This window comes from Tachysurus vachellii, chromosome 6 (genome assembly GCF_030014155.1).
Source record: "Tachysurus vachellii isolate PV-2020 chromosome 6, HZAU_Pvac_v1, whole genome shotgun sequence".
NCBI lineage: Eukaryota > Metazoa > Chordata > Actinopteri > Siluriformes > Bagridae > Tachysurus > Tachysurus vachellii.
In genome coordinates this window covers 3,027,170-3,041,890 of record NC_083465.1, presented here as the reverse complement: position 1 = coordinate 3,041,890, position 14,721 = coordinate 3,027,170, and the positions used below count along the sequence as shown (strand labels likewise).

General features: G+C 42.4%; 1 protein-coding gene across 8 annotated transcripts; it reads left to right on the top strand.

Annotated features, from left to right (window-relative positions):
* The first annotated feature begins 2,430 nt into the window (after positions 1-2,430).
* On the top strand, positions 2,431-13,085 carry eif3s10 (eukaryotic translation initiation factor 3, subunit 10 (theta)). 8 transcript variants are annotated; one of them, XM_060871748.1, is made up of 22 exons: positions 2,431-2,622; positions 3,526-3,716; positions 4,401-4,537; positions 4,665-4,828; positions 4,984-5,183; positions 5,296-5,504; positions 5,579-5,750; positions 5,828-5,932; positions 6,025-6,123; positions 6,299-6,415; positions 6,509-6,694; positions 6,925-7,272; positions 7,775-7,879; positions 8,061-8,174; positions 8,613-8,735; positions 8,864-9,017; positions 10,471-10,655; positions 11,106-11,215; positions 11,373-11,773; positions 11,902-12,040; positions 12,206-12,372; positions 12,464-13,085. In XM_060871748.1, exons 1-22 carry the CDS (start codon positions 2,574-2,576, stop codon positions 12,658-12,660), a joined length of 3,672 nt encoding a protein of 1,223 aa, XP_060727731.1. In that variant the 5' UTR covers positions 2,431-2,573; the 3' UTR covers positions 12,661-13,085. The 8 variants fall into 8 exon arrangements, with proteins under 8 accessions (XP_060727731.1, XP_060727738.1, XP_060727736.1 ...); XM_060871755.1 differs by having other exon boundaries at positions 2,432-2,622; positions 11,133-11,215; positions 11,373-11,764; XM_060871753.1 differs by having other exon boundaries at positions 2,432-2,622; positions 11,133-11,215.
* Positions 13,086-14,721: the final 1,636 nt, after the last annotated feature.

Genomic DNA, 14,721 nt, shown 5'->3' with positions numbered 1-14,721 from the left:
TTTTTTTTTGTGTGTGTGTGTGTGTGTAAAGGTGTTATGCTTTGTTCTACCCTCTCCCATGACATATGACTCTTAAGTTGTATGCTTGCGTTAAATCCTAGCTTGTTCTTTCAATTATGCTGTCATAGCTAGATCTGCTGGAGATACTGCTTGTACTCTGATCACAATATACGCGGTTTTAAAGCCGCATACAGCATACATAATACGGTGCCAAATCCTGGAACGTCCACCAGATCCACTTGGTGGATCCTGAGGTTCTTGTGCTGGGAATTTTGACTCAATGTCTGCAGCTGTGGATGATCTACACAAGTGACCTAAAGCTTCCTTAATACTTGGATAATCTCAGCTATACATAAAAACTGCTGTTGTAATCCTAAAGACTGTCCTGTGCTCATCCGAGGAAACCTATTCTCTGTTACTCATATCGAACATCCTTTCATCACACTTAGTATTGTTTGTATTTATTATCTTACACACAGGCGTCCTTCTGACTCTGGTTCTTCTGGTTCCATTGAATCTCAGAGGATTTCTAAGTTTAAATCTATATTCAAACTTCTAGAAAATTGCTTTGCAACAATGACTATTTTACGGTTAACAATGCTATACAAATAAAAATAAATAAAAGTTACTGTTGAACTAAATATTTAGTTCTAAAGAGGATTTGTTTTATGGTCAGCTAGTGATTACGGTTTATCCAAGTCAACAAAGCACAGCTTGTTCGGCACAAACACCTTGTGTAATACTCGTACAACCCAACGTCGCAGTCTTGGTTATTTCACCGTGAAACAATTCCAAGCTCATTTGCATTTTAGCATTGTTACTATGCCTTAAGAACCAGGAAATGCTCCTAATCATGTAATTAATCACAACATATAAAAAGAATAAGTTACTGTAGGTAATTAAAGAATTAAAAGGATTTTGTAGGAGTGGCACATTCCTGCATTTGTTCATACACTGTGCACAATTTTAAAAAGGTTGTTTAAAAATAACATGATAAATTGTTATTAACAAACAAACAAACAAACAAACAAATAATAATAATACTAATAATAATTTTGAAATTAGATTACAAAAAATCTTGTGAAAAATAAAATTATTTCTAAAAAATATCACATAAAACAGACTTGTGTGAAAAAATCATAAAGACAAAATGTGTATGAAATAAATAAATAAAATATCAGATGAAATCATTCATTGTGGAAAAACACATTTAAATATAATTTTTTTTTTTTACGTATCACATGTGAACATTAATGAATACATAAAAATAAATGTGTTGTGGGAAAATTACATGAAAATAAATAAATGAAGTATATATGACACATAACACCAGGGCCGGCTCTGCGCATAGGCAGAATAGGCAAATGCTAAGGGCGCCGCTCACCACTAGGGGCGCCCGTGCGCCCAAATTATTATTTTTATTAATATATATATATTTTTTATATTAATATATATGTATATATATTTTATTACCTGAGAAGTAGTTTATTGCTGTAAGAAAGGCAAGGAAAGCAAGGTATCCGTAATATAGTTTTTTTTATATAGTTTGTGTGTGTTTCCAAAATATTTTCAAAATAAAGAAAAACAGGACAAAGCTGTGCAGTTTGTTTCTGTGTAAGTTTATGAACAAAATGATCGGAACACAATTGTCTGTGATTCCAGGGGCACCAGGTGAAATCTTGCCTAGGGCAGCAAATTGGCCAGGGCCGGCCCTGCATAACACATAGTACGACGTGCTTTTAAAAATGTTCTTGTGAGGGATTTACTTCATGTTTATTGCTTTGTGCTTTAAAAAGAGATTATGACATGATTATGGGATTTATGGCGAGATTATGGCGCCCCCTAGCGTGAGCTGCAGTGAACACAGGTGTGAACCGATTATTCTGACCTGTCAGGTGGGAGGAGCCACGTCGTGTTTGACGTAATGTGTGTAGGAAATGTTTAATATTTAAGAAGTAAATCATAAGCATATTATATACCAGCAGGCACATGTTTTTTGTGCTCAACTCTAATACTACTAATATTAGTAATAACAACAATAATACTACTAATAATAACAATATTCTTATGGTTGTCATAGTAAGAAAAGGTTTCATTTAGTTTAAATCAATAAATGAAAAATATTTTCCACACAGCCGATAACAGCAACAAATTTATTTATTTATTTATTTATTTATTTATTTATTCATTCTTTTGTGGGGGAGGAGTATTTATCTATTTATTTATTTGTTTGTTTGTTCGTTCTTTTGTGGGGGAGGAGTATTTATTTATTTATTTATTTATCAAGAAACGAGTCCGCCAAACGACTCTATTGAATCCACCCGATACAACGATGAATCGATTCGACAGTTTTTGGTGTTGATTCCCAGAATCATTTTAGGCGTTCAACGTACATACGGGTCCTCGTGTCGTCACTGACTAAGACACTTTCACGTGCTCTCGGTCTTTTTCGGTTAGCTTTGCCGAAGTGCGGTGGTGTTCTGTGCTCAGCGCGGATGGACGAGGAACATCGATCATTTACACAATAAAACTGCGACAGCCTCCAATATCGTCCTGCGAAGCGAGACACAACAATGCCGGCGTATTTCCAAAGACCCGAGAACGCTCTGAAAAGAGCTAACGGTAAGCGCCCTGAAGCTGTGAGCAGTTCGGCTGCATCATGGCGCCGCCGCCGCCATGTTTTTCCCCCCATCATTTCTAAGCCAGGCCGTTGGGGCGTGTCCTAATCCGCTGTACTCACCCTTTCTCTGGAGCACTACGTAGGCTGTACAATAATGGCGCGTGCACCCTATCTAGCAGCTCTGTGTCACATTTGGGACAGCGCCTCAGTTTCAGGCCTGATTAGCTTTAAAGCTTAGCTAACATCCGAGTATTGTATTATTCGTCGTTTTTTTGAAGTAAAATCATCTACATTTCCCCCCTTGAAACATTTCCCTGAATGTAGTGTGTTGTTTTGTGTTTTTATCCAGCGACAAAAACGCATAACTTTGGTGATTTCTACCCAGGAACTAGCTAGTTGACGTAGCATCATGTTAACCAGGCTAATCAGGTTAGCTTCCCAGTGACAACCTGCAGCATAAAAACCCAGTTTAACACCCAGAACATATTAAATATATAACGTCTATATTTTCCCGTTTCTTTCCTTCGCACCAGGTTTCACCAAGACACGTTTATGAGGTCGTGTTCAGTTGTGTTAAGTTTAACACAGTATGTCTTTTGTTAGCCAGTTAATCAGCTACGTCAGCACACAAAGCACGTCTGACTGTAAATGTCATTTATAGTCATTTATAACTCTGTAATACTTTAACTTGTGCAGCTTGTATTATGCACACAAAACAAAAAAAAACATGGTTTACATTAAGAGTCAGAATGATTTAAATCCCATGGAGAAGATTCAGGTTTTTAATAATTACAGTTGTGTTCATTGATTATGTTGTTATTCGTAACAGAGGAATCGTCTGATATTAGCAGTAATTCGTTAAAAAAACACAATCTGTTTTTTTTTTTTTTTCTTCCCTTTCTTAGAGTTTCTCGAAGTTGGTAAAAAGCAGCCTGCTCTGGACGTCCTCTACGATGTCATCAAGAGCAAAAAGCATCGAACATGGCAGAAGATCCACGAGCCGATCATGCTCAAGTACCTGGAGCTCTGCGTGGACCTGCGCAAGAGCCACCTGGCCAAAGAAGGCCTTTACCAGTACAAGAACATCTGTCAGCAGGTCTGGGTCTAACCGTGAAGAGATCAGACTTCTCACTTTGTCTTTGCATGCAGGATCGGATCGTCTTTACGTTATGTGTAGTTTGTTTATTTTTATTTTTTTTGCAGTCGTACGCTAGTAGTAGAATGACGCAGTAGAATGAGTCAGTAAGCAGATAGTGGAGTGTACAATACACTTAGACACAAACATTTATCACGAATATACACACAGTACGATATTAACAAACACGCAATTCTCTGTAGAAATTTGCATCCAAAACGTGTGATTTTTTTTTATATTTTTTTTATTTTATTTTTTGTTTTTGCAGAAATGGTTAAAGAAGCACCAAAAACTCACATTACAGGGCAAGTGAAAAAGGTGTAAATAAATAACTAATAGTAGTAGTAACCTCAAATTTGTCTAATCTTGTTTGCTTAATTCGTAACAGTGTTGTCAAAAGCAGAATGACATGGCTCTGTAATTATAATGTTGTTCGTGATGATTTAGTGCTCTCTGCTGGGAAAAAATGGAGATTACAACTCTGTAATTCTAATGTATAGTGAGAATTATCCTAAAGGAGGGTGGCTGATTTTTAAGGCAGTAGAAGTTTTTGGTGAAATTCACTTTGTTTCCCAGCCGTGAGTAAAATATCTGTTCAGGTCTTTCCTGGTTATCGCTACTAAAAGATATTCCTTCGCCTCTCAGGTGAACATCAAGTCTCTGGAGGATGTGGTTCGTGCCTACCTGAAGCTTGCAGAGGAGAAGACTGAGACAGCCAAAGAGGAATCTCAGCAAATGGTGTTGGACATCGAGGATCTGGATAACATTCAGACCCCAGAGAGGTACATGGCAATAGTGAATAGTTTGTTTTTGTGTGAAACTTGTGCACATGTCGATCTGTAAAGTTTAGAAGTTTACGATAACGCGGAAGCCTACAAATGGACGATTGATTTATTTTTGCCTGGTCAGTGTACTGCTGAGCGCCGTGAGTGGAGAGGACACTCAGGACCGTACCGACCGCCTGCTGCTCACTCCATGGGTCAAATTCCTGTGGGAGTCGTATCGCCAGTGTCTGGACCTGCTGAGGAACAACTCTAAAGTGGAGCGCCTGTACCATGACATAGCGCAGCAAGGTCGGTGCATGCTGCGCACACACGGGAGATCTTAGACGCGTGCTTTTATCACACAGGAGCATCAGTTCTGAATGCTACCGGCAACACATGTTAATTTTTCTTTTTTTGGTAACACTTTTTTTTTTTTTTTTTTTTTAATATTTTTTTTTAACCAGCTTTCAAGTTCTGCCTGCAGTACACTCGCAAGGCCGAGTTCCGTAAGCTGTGTGATAACTTGCGCATGCACCTGGGACAGATCCAGAGGCACCATAACCAGAGCACAGCCATTAATCTGAACAACCCAGAGAGCCAGTCCATGCACCTGGAGACTCGATTGGTGCAGCTGGACAGTGCCATTAGCATGGAGCTCTGGCAGGTGAGGCTACATAGAAGTGGCATGAATGCACTGGAATTGGTTTATTTGCTTGTATGTAAACATGGCAGGGGAGAAAAAAACTAAATATAAGGTGTATTTGCTCTCATTTCAGGAAGCATTCAAGGCAGTTGAGGATATCCATGGACTGTTTGCCCTCTCTAAGAAGCCCCCCAAACCCCAGCTGATGGCCAATTACTATAATAAGGTGTCCACGGTGTTCTGGAAGTCGGGTAACGCCCTGTTCCACGCCTGCACGCTGCACCGCCTCTACCATCTCTCCAGAGAAATGAGGAAGAACCTCACCCAGGATGAAATGCAGAGGTTAGCGGCGTTTGAATTTCATTTATCGAAGAAGATCTAAAATGCTCAGATTTTAAACGTACCGCGTTCCACAGGATGTCGACCCGTGTGCTTTTGGCCACTCTGTCCATCCCCATAACCCCAGAGCGCACCGACATCGCCCGCCTGTTGGATATGGATGGGATTATTGTGGAGAAGCACCGCAGACTGGCCACTTTGCTTGGTCTGCAGTCGCCACCCACCCGCCAGAGCCTCATCAACGACATGGTAACATGCGCTTTGGTTTATTTCAGCTAAAATGCCTATTACGTGGCACCACATTCTAACCTCTAATCTTCTCGCAGGTGAGGTTCAACCTTCTCCAGTATGTCATCTCTGACATCAAGGAGCTGTACAGCTGGCTGGAGGTGGAATTCCATCCCCTCAAACTTTGTGGACGTGTCACCAAGGTACTCTTCTGAAATTTGTAAAATGAAGGATTTAACGAGTCGAAGATGCGGTCATCGTAATTCCTCCTCTGACGCTATCTGTGGTTTTCCAGGTGCTAAACTGGGTGAGGGATCAGGCAGAGAAGGAGGCTGACCTGCAGCAGTATGTTCCTCACTTACAGAACAACACCATTCTCAGACTTCTACAGCAGGTTGGTGTGCTGACCTCATTTCATCACACATTCACATAACACGGTGTGAGATTAGTCAGAGAAACGTTACACCAATATTTGCCTATTGTAATTTAGCAGTTATGTCAACAACTAAACGCGGAATATCGGCTCTTACTATTCTAACTGTGCGACTGTGGAATTTTGTTTGTTTTAGGTGGCTCAGATCTACCAGAGCATCGAGTTCAGCAGGCTGGCCACCCTCGTGCCGTTTGTGGACGCCTTCCAGCTGGAGCGCTCCATTGTTGACGCTGCACGTCACTGTGACCTGCAGGTGCGTTGGTTATGGTTTCCGTTTCCTCCGGTTAGTTGAACGTGTATCTTAAAGCTGTAGCTCTGTTGAACATTCCTGCTTTTAATTTGTCAGGTTCGTATCGACCATACGTCCCGAACCTTAAGCTTCGGCTCGGATCTGAACTACTCGACCAAAGAGGACTCTCCGGTGGGACCGTTCCTGCAGAACATGCCTTCGGAACAGATCCGTAACCAGCTCACGGCCATGTCCTCTGCTCTGGCCAAGTCCATTCAGATCATCAAACCGGCCTCCAGTCTGGTAAGGAACTGGCCACTTGTCGGTTCTTGCCGGTTCATACTTATAGATGAAGTACTCAATCAATAAGACATTATGTTCTTCACCTTTACTTTTTTTTTAATCTAAAATCCATTTATTGTTTTTTTATTTTTTTTTTAAATTCTTGTTTGTTTCTAACTTGCTGCATGTCTCTAGGTTATTCATCATTTGCTCTGTTGCACCGCTTTAATTGTTAAATCTTCGTCCCGTAGCAAGAACGGGAGGAGCAGCGTCAGCAGGCCTCGGCGGCCTACCTTAAAAATGCCCGTAAGGAGCACCAGCGCATCCTGGCTCGTCGTCAGACCATCGAGGAGCGCAAGGAGCGTCTGGAGAGCCTGAACATCCAGCGTGAGAAGGAGGAGCTGGAGCAGCGTGAGGCCGAGCTCCAGAAGGTGCGCAAGGCCGAGGAGGAGCGCCTGCGCCAGGAGGCTAAAGAGAGGGAGAAGGAGCGCATCATGCAGGAGCACGAGCAGATCAAGAAGAAGACGGTGCGCGAGCGCCTCGAACAAATCAAGAAGACCGAACTGGGCGCTAAAGCGTTTAAAGACATCGATATTGAGGTACGGAGGGCGGAGTCCAACATGTGACGAGGAGGAGGAGGAGGATGAAGAAAATTTGAGTCATATTGTGCCGAATTGCTTTTGGTACCGTTTAGATGCACGTGGACAGGATGATAGACAGGTTTGCACACTGGGAAGGGGACATTTAATCTCCCTATAACCATAAGCTCGTATCGGATGAGTTATATTATGTAGATCAGCTTTGGGTTTAATTTTACAGATTGGGTTCGTAGTCCAATTGGGTTACGTTTTTTCAGTATGTCCTGAAAAGGTTTGTAGACATGTCACAGAACCACATAATGGAGCATGTTATCAGTCTACAACATGAATAGTGGACAGTCGGCGTTTCCCGTTCACATTTAAACCAGATCTTGGACCAAATAGTTAATTATTCTTATTTTTAATGACGGATTATTATCTCCAACAAAGAAGTGCAATTTAATTTAGTTAGCTGAATAGTCTCGTGTGTTTTGTGTTGTGACCTGAACTTGTACCTGTGCAGGATCTGGAGGAGCTGGACCCTGATTTCATCATGGCCAAACAGGTGGAGCAGCTGGAGAAAGAGAAGAAGGAGCTACAGGAGCGCCTAAAGAACCAGGAAAAGAAGGTAAGAACTTCCTCTTTGTACTCCATCTTACATTCCATCCCAATACAGATTCAGATCCGTATCTCACGTTCTCCTCTTACTCGGATCCTGACCCCGGATTCCGTTTCATTATACAACAGCCACAGCATTTCTAATAATAACACATTAACGCGTGAGGGTTTTGTATGTTAATGTGTTTCAGATCGACTACTTCGAAAGGGCGAAACGTTTGGAGGAAATCCCCCTGATTAAAAAAGCCTATGAGGAACAGCGCATCAAAGATATGGAGCTGTGGGAGCTCCAGGAGGAGGAGAGGGTAACGCCTTACAGTCCATCTCCACAGTCTGCACAGTCCAAAGAGCTTCTCCTCTGCTTTGAAAGAAGTTCTGACAAATATCCGCATACTCGAAAAACAATATTCTTGGAAATGTTTGCTTGGCTAAAAACAGCTAAAGATTACTTCGTCCAAGTCCCTCTTTCAGCCGGGGTTTCAGAATCAATTTTTATGTCATCTCTAGGCCATAGATCACCCTAATGCTTGCTCTTATTACAACTACACCACTCAGATAGATAGGCGCTTTGCTTAAGAAGACGTAGATTATTATTTATTTATTTATTTTTTTTGGTTACTCCAGTTATCCTCATGTGGAAACTGGCGCGGTGAATGTGAACGTGCATATCAACATCTGTAGCGATGATAGGGAACATTTCACATGCTGATTTCACGACATGTAATTGTGCACATCTGTATTAGATCAGCAACCTGAAAGTGGAGCGTGAGAAAGCTCTGGAGCACAAACAGAGGATGTCCAGGATGATTGAGGACAAGGAGAGCTTCGTATCTAAAATAACGGCCGCCCGAAGCTTCATCTACGAGGTAAGTAGGCTGGCTGTGAGCGCGACAGCAGCACAGACACACTGTAATACTTGTTGTTGCATGTGGAGATCGACGGGTTTTGTTTTCACCGCCGAATCGTGTGTTAAATGACTCTGAATCTACCAAAGGAAAAACTGAAGCAGTTCGAAGAGCGCCTGGTCGAGGAGAGGAAGAAACGCCTCGAAGAGCGCAAGATACAGCGCAAGGAGGAGAGACGAAGCGCCTTCTACCGCCAGAAAGAGGAGGAGGCTCAGAGGATCCACGAGGAACAGCTGAAAAAGGGTACTGTTGGTCATTATGAGTACTTCAGCTTCTAACAGGACACACATTTCCAACACATCTGTACTGTACCGATGATGGTTCAAAGAACAAAGCTCTAGACCATAGGTCACTAACAGGCGGACCGCGGTCCGGGTCCGGACCCAGAAGCTGTCCAATCTGGACCCGGACCTATAGCCAAAACAAAAGGTTATGATTTAAAACTTGACGAAGCGCTTCTATTTTAACCGGCGCAGCTTTTGCAGTCTTTACGGTAGTGGAAACGCACAGACCAATCAAGTCTGTGCATTACTGAAGTAAACACTGCGACTCAACAGCGCAAGACAGATGAGAGAGAATTAAAGTAGTTACACATGAAAGAAAGATAGCGTTACATGTAGAAAGCAAAGGGAGAGAAACAGACGAGTGAGGCGGAGAAAGGGAGAGAAACAGACGAGTGAGGCGGAGAAATGTATAATTCCCATAATAGTCAAGTTATTGATTTTTTTTTTTTTATATTATGAAAAATCATAAAAATTAAACCCATTTCCTCTAAGTAAGTGTTGTATTATAACTATCAGGACATCAGTGGTGTGTGAGCTGGTGACAGTACAGTGTATTATAACCATCAGGACATCAGTGGTGTGTGAGCTGGTGACAGTACAGTGTATTATAACCATCAGGACATCAGTGGTGTGTGAGCTGGTGACAGTACAGTGTATTATAACCATCAGGACATCAGTGGTGTGTGAGCTGGTGACAGTACAGTGTATTATAACTATCAGGACATCAGTGGTGTGTGAGCTGGTGACAGTACAGTGTATTATAACTATCAGGACATCAGTGGTGTGTGAGCTGGTGACAGTACAGTGTATTATAACTATCAGGACATCAGTGGTGTGTGAGCTGGTGACAGTACAGTGTATTATAACTATCAGGACATCAGTGGTGTGTGAGCTGGTGACAGTACAGTGTATTATAACCATCAGGACATCAGTGGTGTGTGAGCTGGTGACAGTACAGTGTATTACAGTGAAGTTATTGACTGTTTAGTATTGGCTTTTCGGGTTTTGTACTTTGCAGACGGTCCCTTGGAATCTGTCTCTCAGTCGTCCGCACATAGAGACTTGTGTATTTTGTCCATCACAGAGACTTGTGTATTTTGTCCACCACAGAGGAAAGTATTGATTGTTTGCAGATGCTGATACAACTACTAGGCTACTTCAATATTTCACACTAACTAGTTAGACATTATGATCTTCCGGACCTTTTCTTCAAGAAATTTTCTCTTACTGGTCCTCTTTAAATTTTAGTTGAATACCTCTGCTCTAGACGGTTTAGAGACCAATTTATAAAGACATATTATACCTTAAGTTTAGAAATAAAATCGATTGGGTGTCTGTAATCGTATTGCTGTTGAAGCCGCCTTTGTTTTCGGTCGAGACGATGCGACGTTTGGGATTTGTTCGTGTTTCAGAGCGCGAGGAGCGCGAGCGTCTGGAGCAGGCGCAGAGGGAGGAGGAGGAGCGCGAGTACCAGGAACGTCTGCGCAAGCTGGAGGAGCAGGAGAGGAAGCAGCGAGCCAGGCAGCAGGAAATAGAGGAGCGTGAACGACGCAAGGAGGAGGAGATGAGAAGGCCCCAGGAGGAGAAGTCCAGCAAAGTAAACACACACACACACACACTCGTGCTTTGATCTTCTGCCGTGTTTTAGACATCATTGTTTCCCCCACAGTCACTAATGATCTGTGTTGTGCAGCTTGACTTGATTTAAACACTTTGTAAAAACCAATATTATTGTTTCAATATAAAACGTAACGCCGCTGCCTCTGACCTGTTTATGTTGCTTTGGTTGATTAATAGACAGAAGTCTGAGAACTGCAAGAGTAAATAATCTTTACAATAAGATATGGCTATTTATTTTTTTTATCACACCTAAAGTTTTTTGTTTCAATGTTTGGTCAATGTTTACTTTGCTGCTCATTGATGTATGCAGATCATAAATCTATGACGATCAGGTCAGAGGTTAATTTGAACCAATGACCGATGACTTCCAAGCACCAATGTGAGAAAGATTGTCAATGTAAAATGTAAATGATGTAATCACATTCAGCCTGGAACAATCTTGGTGCCACTGCAGGACTGGGGTGAAAAGGAGGAAGGTGGCTGGAGGAAGCGTACAGAGACCAATGATTCTGAGTGGAGACGCCCCGTTCCTGACAAGTGAGTGTCTGCCGTTTATTACAGGATGCTATAGAGGGGTCAGGCACTGGCTTATCAGCGACAGTGCTGTTTTTTTTTTTTTTTTTTTTTTAAAGAAAGATTGATGTTTTTCTTTTTTAAGAGTGCTGCGATTTAACCCCTCTACTAACTTGTGAAGCAGAGATTGGCGTCAAGAAGGACGTGAGGAACCTGAGCGTGAGGAGCGTGAGCCACCCTTTAGAAAAAGCGCAGAGGGTTCCCGCCGTGGACCTTCAGATGACCGAGGTCTTCGCAGGAGCGTCGATGACGACCGTGGTCCCAGGCGAGACTTTGATGAAGAGCGTACGCTCAGGAGAGACCCCGAGCTCGGCCCCAGACGCGGACTGGACGACGATCGCGGACCTAGAAGGGGATTCGACGATGACCGCGGTCCTCGACGCGGCTTGGACGAGCCTAGAGGCTCTAGACGTGGTGATGATGACTGGGGTCCTAGAAGAGGTGGTGATGATGATCGAGGCGGAAGGAGGGGAGTTGATGACTCCAAGCCTTGGAAGCCTTTGGGCAGGCCAGGTAGGGATGGTATGGAATATTAAACTAACTTTTTTTGTGTGTATGTTTGTCTACATTAAAGTGTTTGGGCAAATGTGATGCGCTTTTATTTTTTTTTAAATATAGTTTTTTTTTTTTTTTTTTTGTGCGCTTAACAGGTGGTTGGAGAGAGAGGGAGAAGGCCCGTGAGGAGAGCTGGGGTCCTCCACGTGATTCTGGTACTCGTGATAACGATGATGAAAACGAAGAAGAGGAGCGCCATGACGGAGAACGTTTCAGAGAGCGTCGTCCGCCCAGGTACTCATTCTTGACCTTGTGTAATCAGCAGAAGTTTGGAGTCTTGTTTGAGAAATGGCGTTTTTGTGGCAAATATCCAGGCACCGTGTTCTATTTGGTTTAAATAGCATGTACATGTAGCTGATCTAGACTGTGAAACCTTAAACGCTGTGTGTGCCATTGTAGGGAGGAGGGAGCCTGGAGGAGAGGTGGGACTGACGAGCCCAGCAGTTGGCGCGACAGTCGGCGTGACGACTTTGACCGCGACGATCGCCGTGATCGACGTGACCTCAGAGATCGTCGGGATGATCGTGAGCGTGACCATAGGCCCTCAGTCCGCGAGCACGATGATGGTGAAGCCCTTGTTTGCTCTGCGACCTAAAACCTTTACATCTCCCGTGCCCATGTATTTGAAATGCTAATGCATAATGCATCACGATTCAGGTGGCTCCTGGCGCCGCGGAGGAGGAGACGACCGTCGAGAAGATCGCAAGGAGGACCGTGACGCTCCTCCAAGAACCCGTGAACGCGAAGGGGAAAGAAGCACCTGGCGTTCCGATAAGGAAAAAGTCAACCCACGACGCACCAAGAACGAGACCGACGACGACGGCTGGACCAAAGTGGGCCGATCTATTCATTAATCGCATCGGGGTTGTGACAAAAACCTCTGGCATCGTTGTTAATCGAATCATCATATAGAGTTATAGTTTGACATGTCGCACCAAGCCAAGAGTGAGAGCCATTCGTTCTTTTTCAAAATCATTTGTGACCAATTCTACCTTCGAAGTACATCGTTCTGCTTTTTTTTTTTTTTTTTTTTGCATGCTTGGAGAATTTAATTGATCTAGTGTAAAATTGTGTTTCCTCGAAACAGTGGGTGAGCAGATGCTAAGTGAAAAATAAATAAACAAATACCTACGTAATAAATTAAAATGACGAGACACATGATGATAAATCTGGCCTGGAACTCGGTGTGATCCTTTATCAGCGCTCGCTGCAGCTCTCGTGGATTGTGTGCTTTTTAGAAATATGGAAACTTTATTAATAAAGTCATTTGCTCAACAAACAGCAGTTACTCTGATCTCAGTGTTTTTTAATGCCATGGATGTTGATTCAAAGAATTTCAGGTTGTTAATGCACACACTACGGTACGGTTTACGTTCCCCACGGCTCCCGGGTGGAAGAAAGGGAACTCGAGTTGTGTATCAAGTCATTTATTAAATAGAATTTGGACGCCGAGTGGTTCTCAGGGTGTTTCCTGCTCTATGAACACACACGAAGACCCTTATGTCCTTTAACTTCATGTAAAGGTAAGTGATAGACTGTATAAGGAACGAACCTCTGGGTGCCAATTACTTTCTTTTTAATCTGTTGGTTATAAAACATCAGCAAAACAAATACAGAAAGTTAATCCCTGTTTTCTCTTGACTCCAAGTAGTTATAATTCGCTATGTTAATCTTTTGATTCGTTTTACTTTTATATCTCAATACTTTATCAAAGCCTTTGAACCGATGTCCAGACATTTAAGGGAATATTTTTGTCTTTATTCCCCCCTGAAAGCAAAAGCACTGGTGTGTTTACAAGAGGAACTTTTGGTGTAACACGGAACGTTCCAGTCGGTGCGCTGGTGAAGATGGACGGCTCCGTTTCTGAGAGTCAGGATGTTTGTGTACAGTTTTTAATCCTCTACTTGATTTTCATTCTGACGGACTGTTCTGTTATCTCTTTAAGCGGTAAATAGCTTCAGCCATGTTTTTTTTTTTAGCTCTGATCAGGTGAAGTATGATAAGTCTTGTTCAGGTGATGAGGCAATGGTTATACATGAACTTCACATAATCCTGGCTATTACATTCAAGATGATTGGTTATGACTCGGTACAATTGTGCTTTTTTTTAATGAAAAATCATGTTTACTTGTTTAGTCTTGTTCATATATAATATTGTATATAATGTATATATAAAATATAATGTGTAGTATATAAATGTAGGTTATATTAAGTGTGTATATACAGCATAATGAAACGTATAGTCTGTGTTTGTGTGTGTGTATATGCACACACACATTAAGACATCTATATATACACACAGTTCTCTATGCTGTATATAACACAGATATCTGCTGCAGGGTCTTACATTCAAAGATAAACCTCCCAAAACAGTCCCAAACTTCAGAAAGCCTTGGTAGCTCAGTGGGTAAGTGAGATGGTCCTTCATGCTGACAACCAGGATTCAAACGTAACTCTTTTCTTCAGACAGACGCAGCTTTCAGCAGCAGTACTAGGAAGTAAAAGGTAAACACTCCCAAAAATACAGTGCAGTCTGAAAGCTCTGGTAGCTCAGTAGGTAAGTCAGGTGGGTGTTTGTGTTGGTGACCCTGGTTCAAAACCCTGTCTTTTCTTTAGAAGTTGTCAAACGTGGCAATGCAAAGTAAAAGATAAAGCCCCTAAAAAAAGCAGCATAACAAGTCAACCCTGGTAGTTTGGTGGGTATGTGAGGTGTCTGGGGATGCAGAGGAGCACAGGTTCAAATCCCTGCTGTTTATTTTGAAGACCTTGTGTGTTCTATGCAGGGTATATAAAGAAAAAGATAAAGCCCCTAAAAAAAGCAGGGTTGTTTGAAGGTACTGGTGGCTCAGTGGTCTGAGGGTGAGGTCTGGCCTGTCACTGCATGGACACACAGGATTGAGACTGGCTGAAGGTACT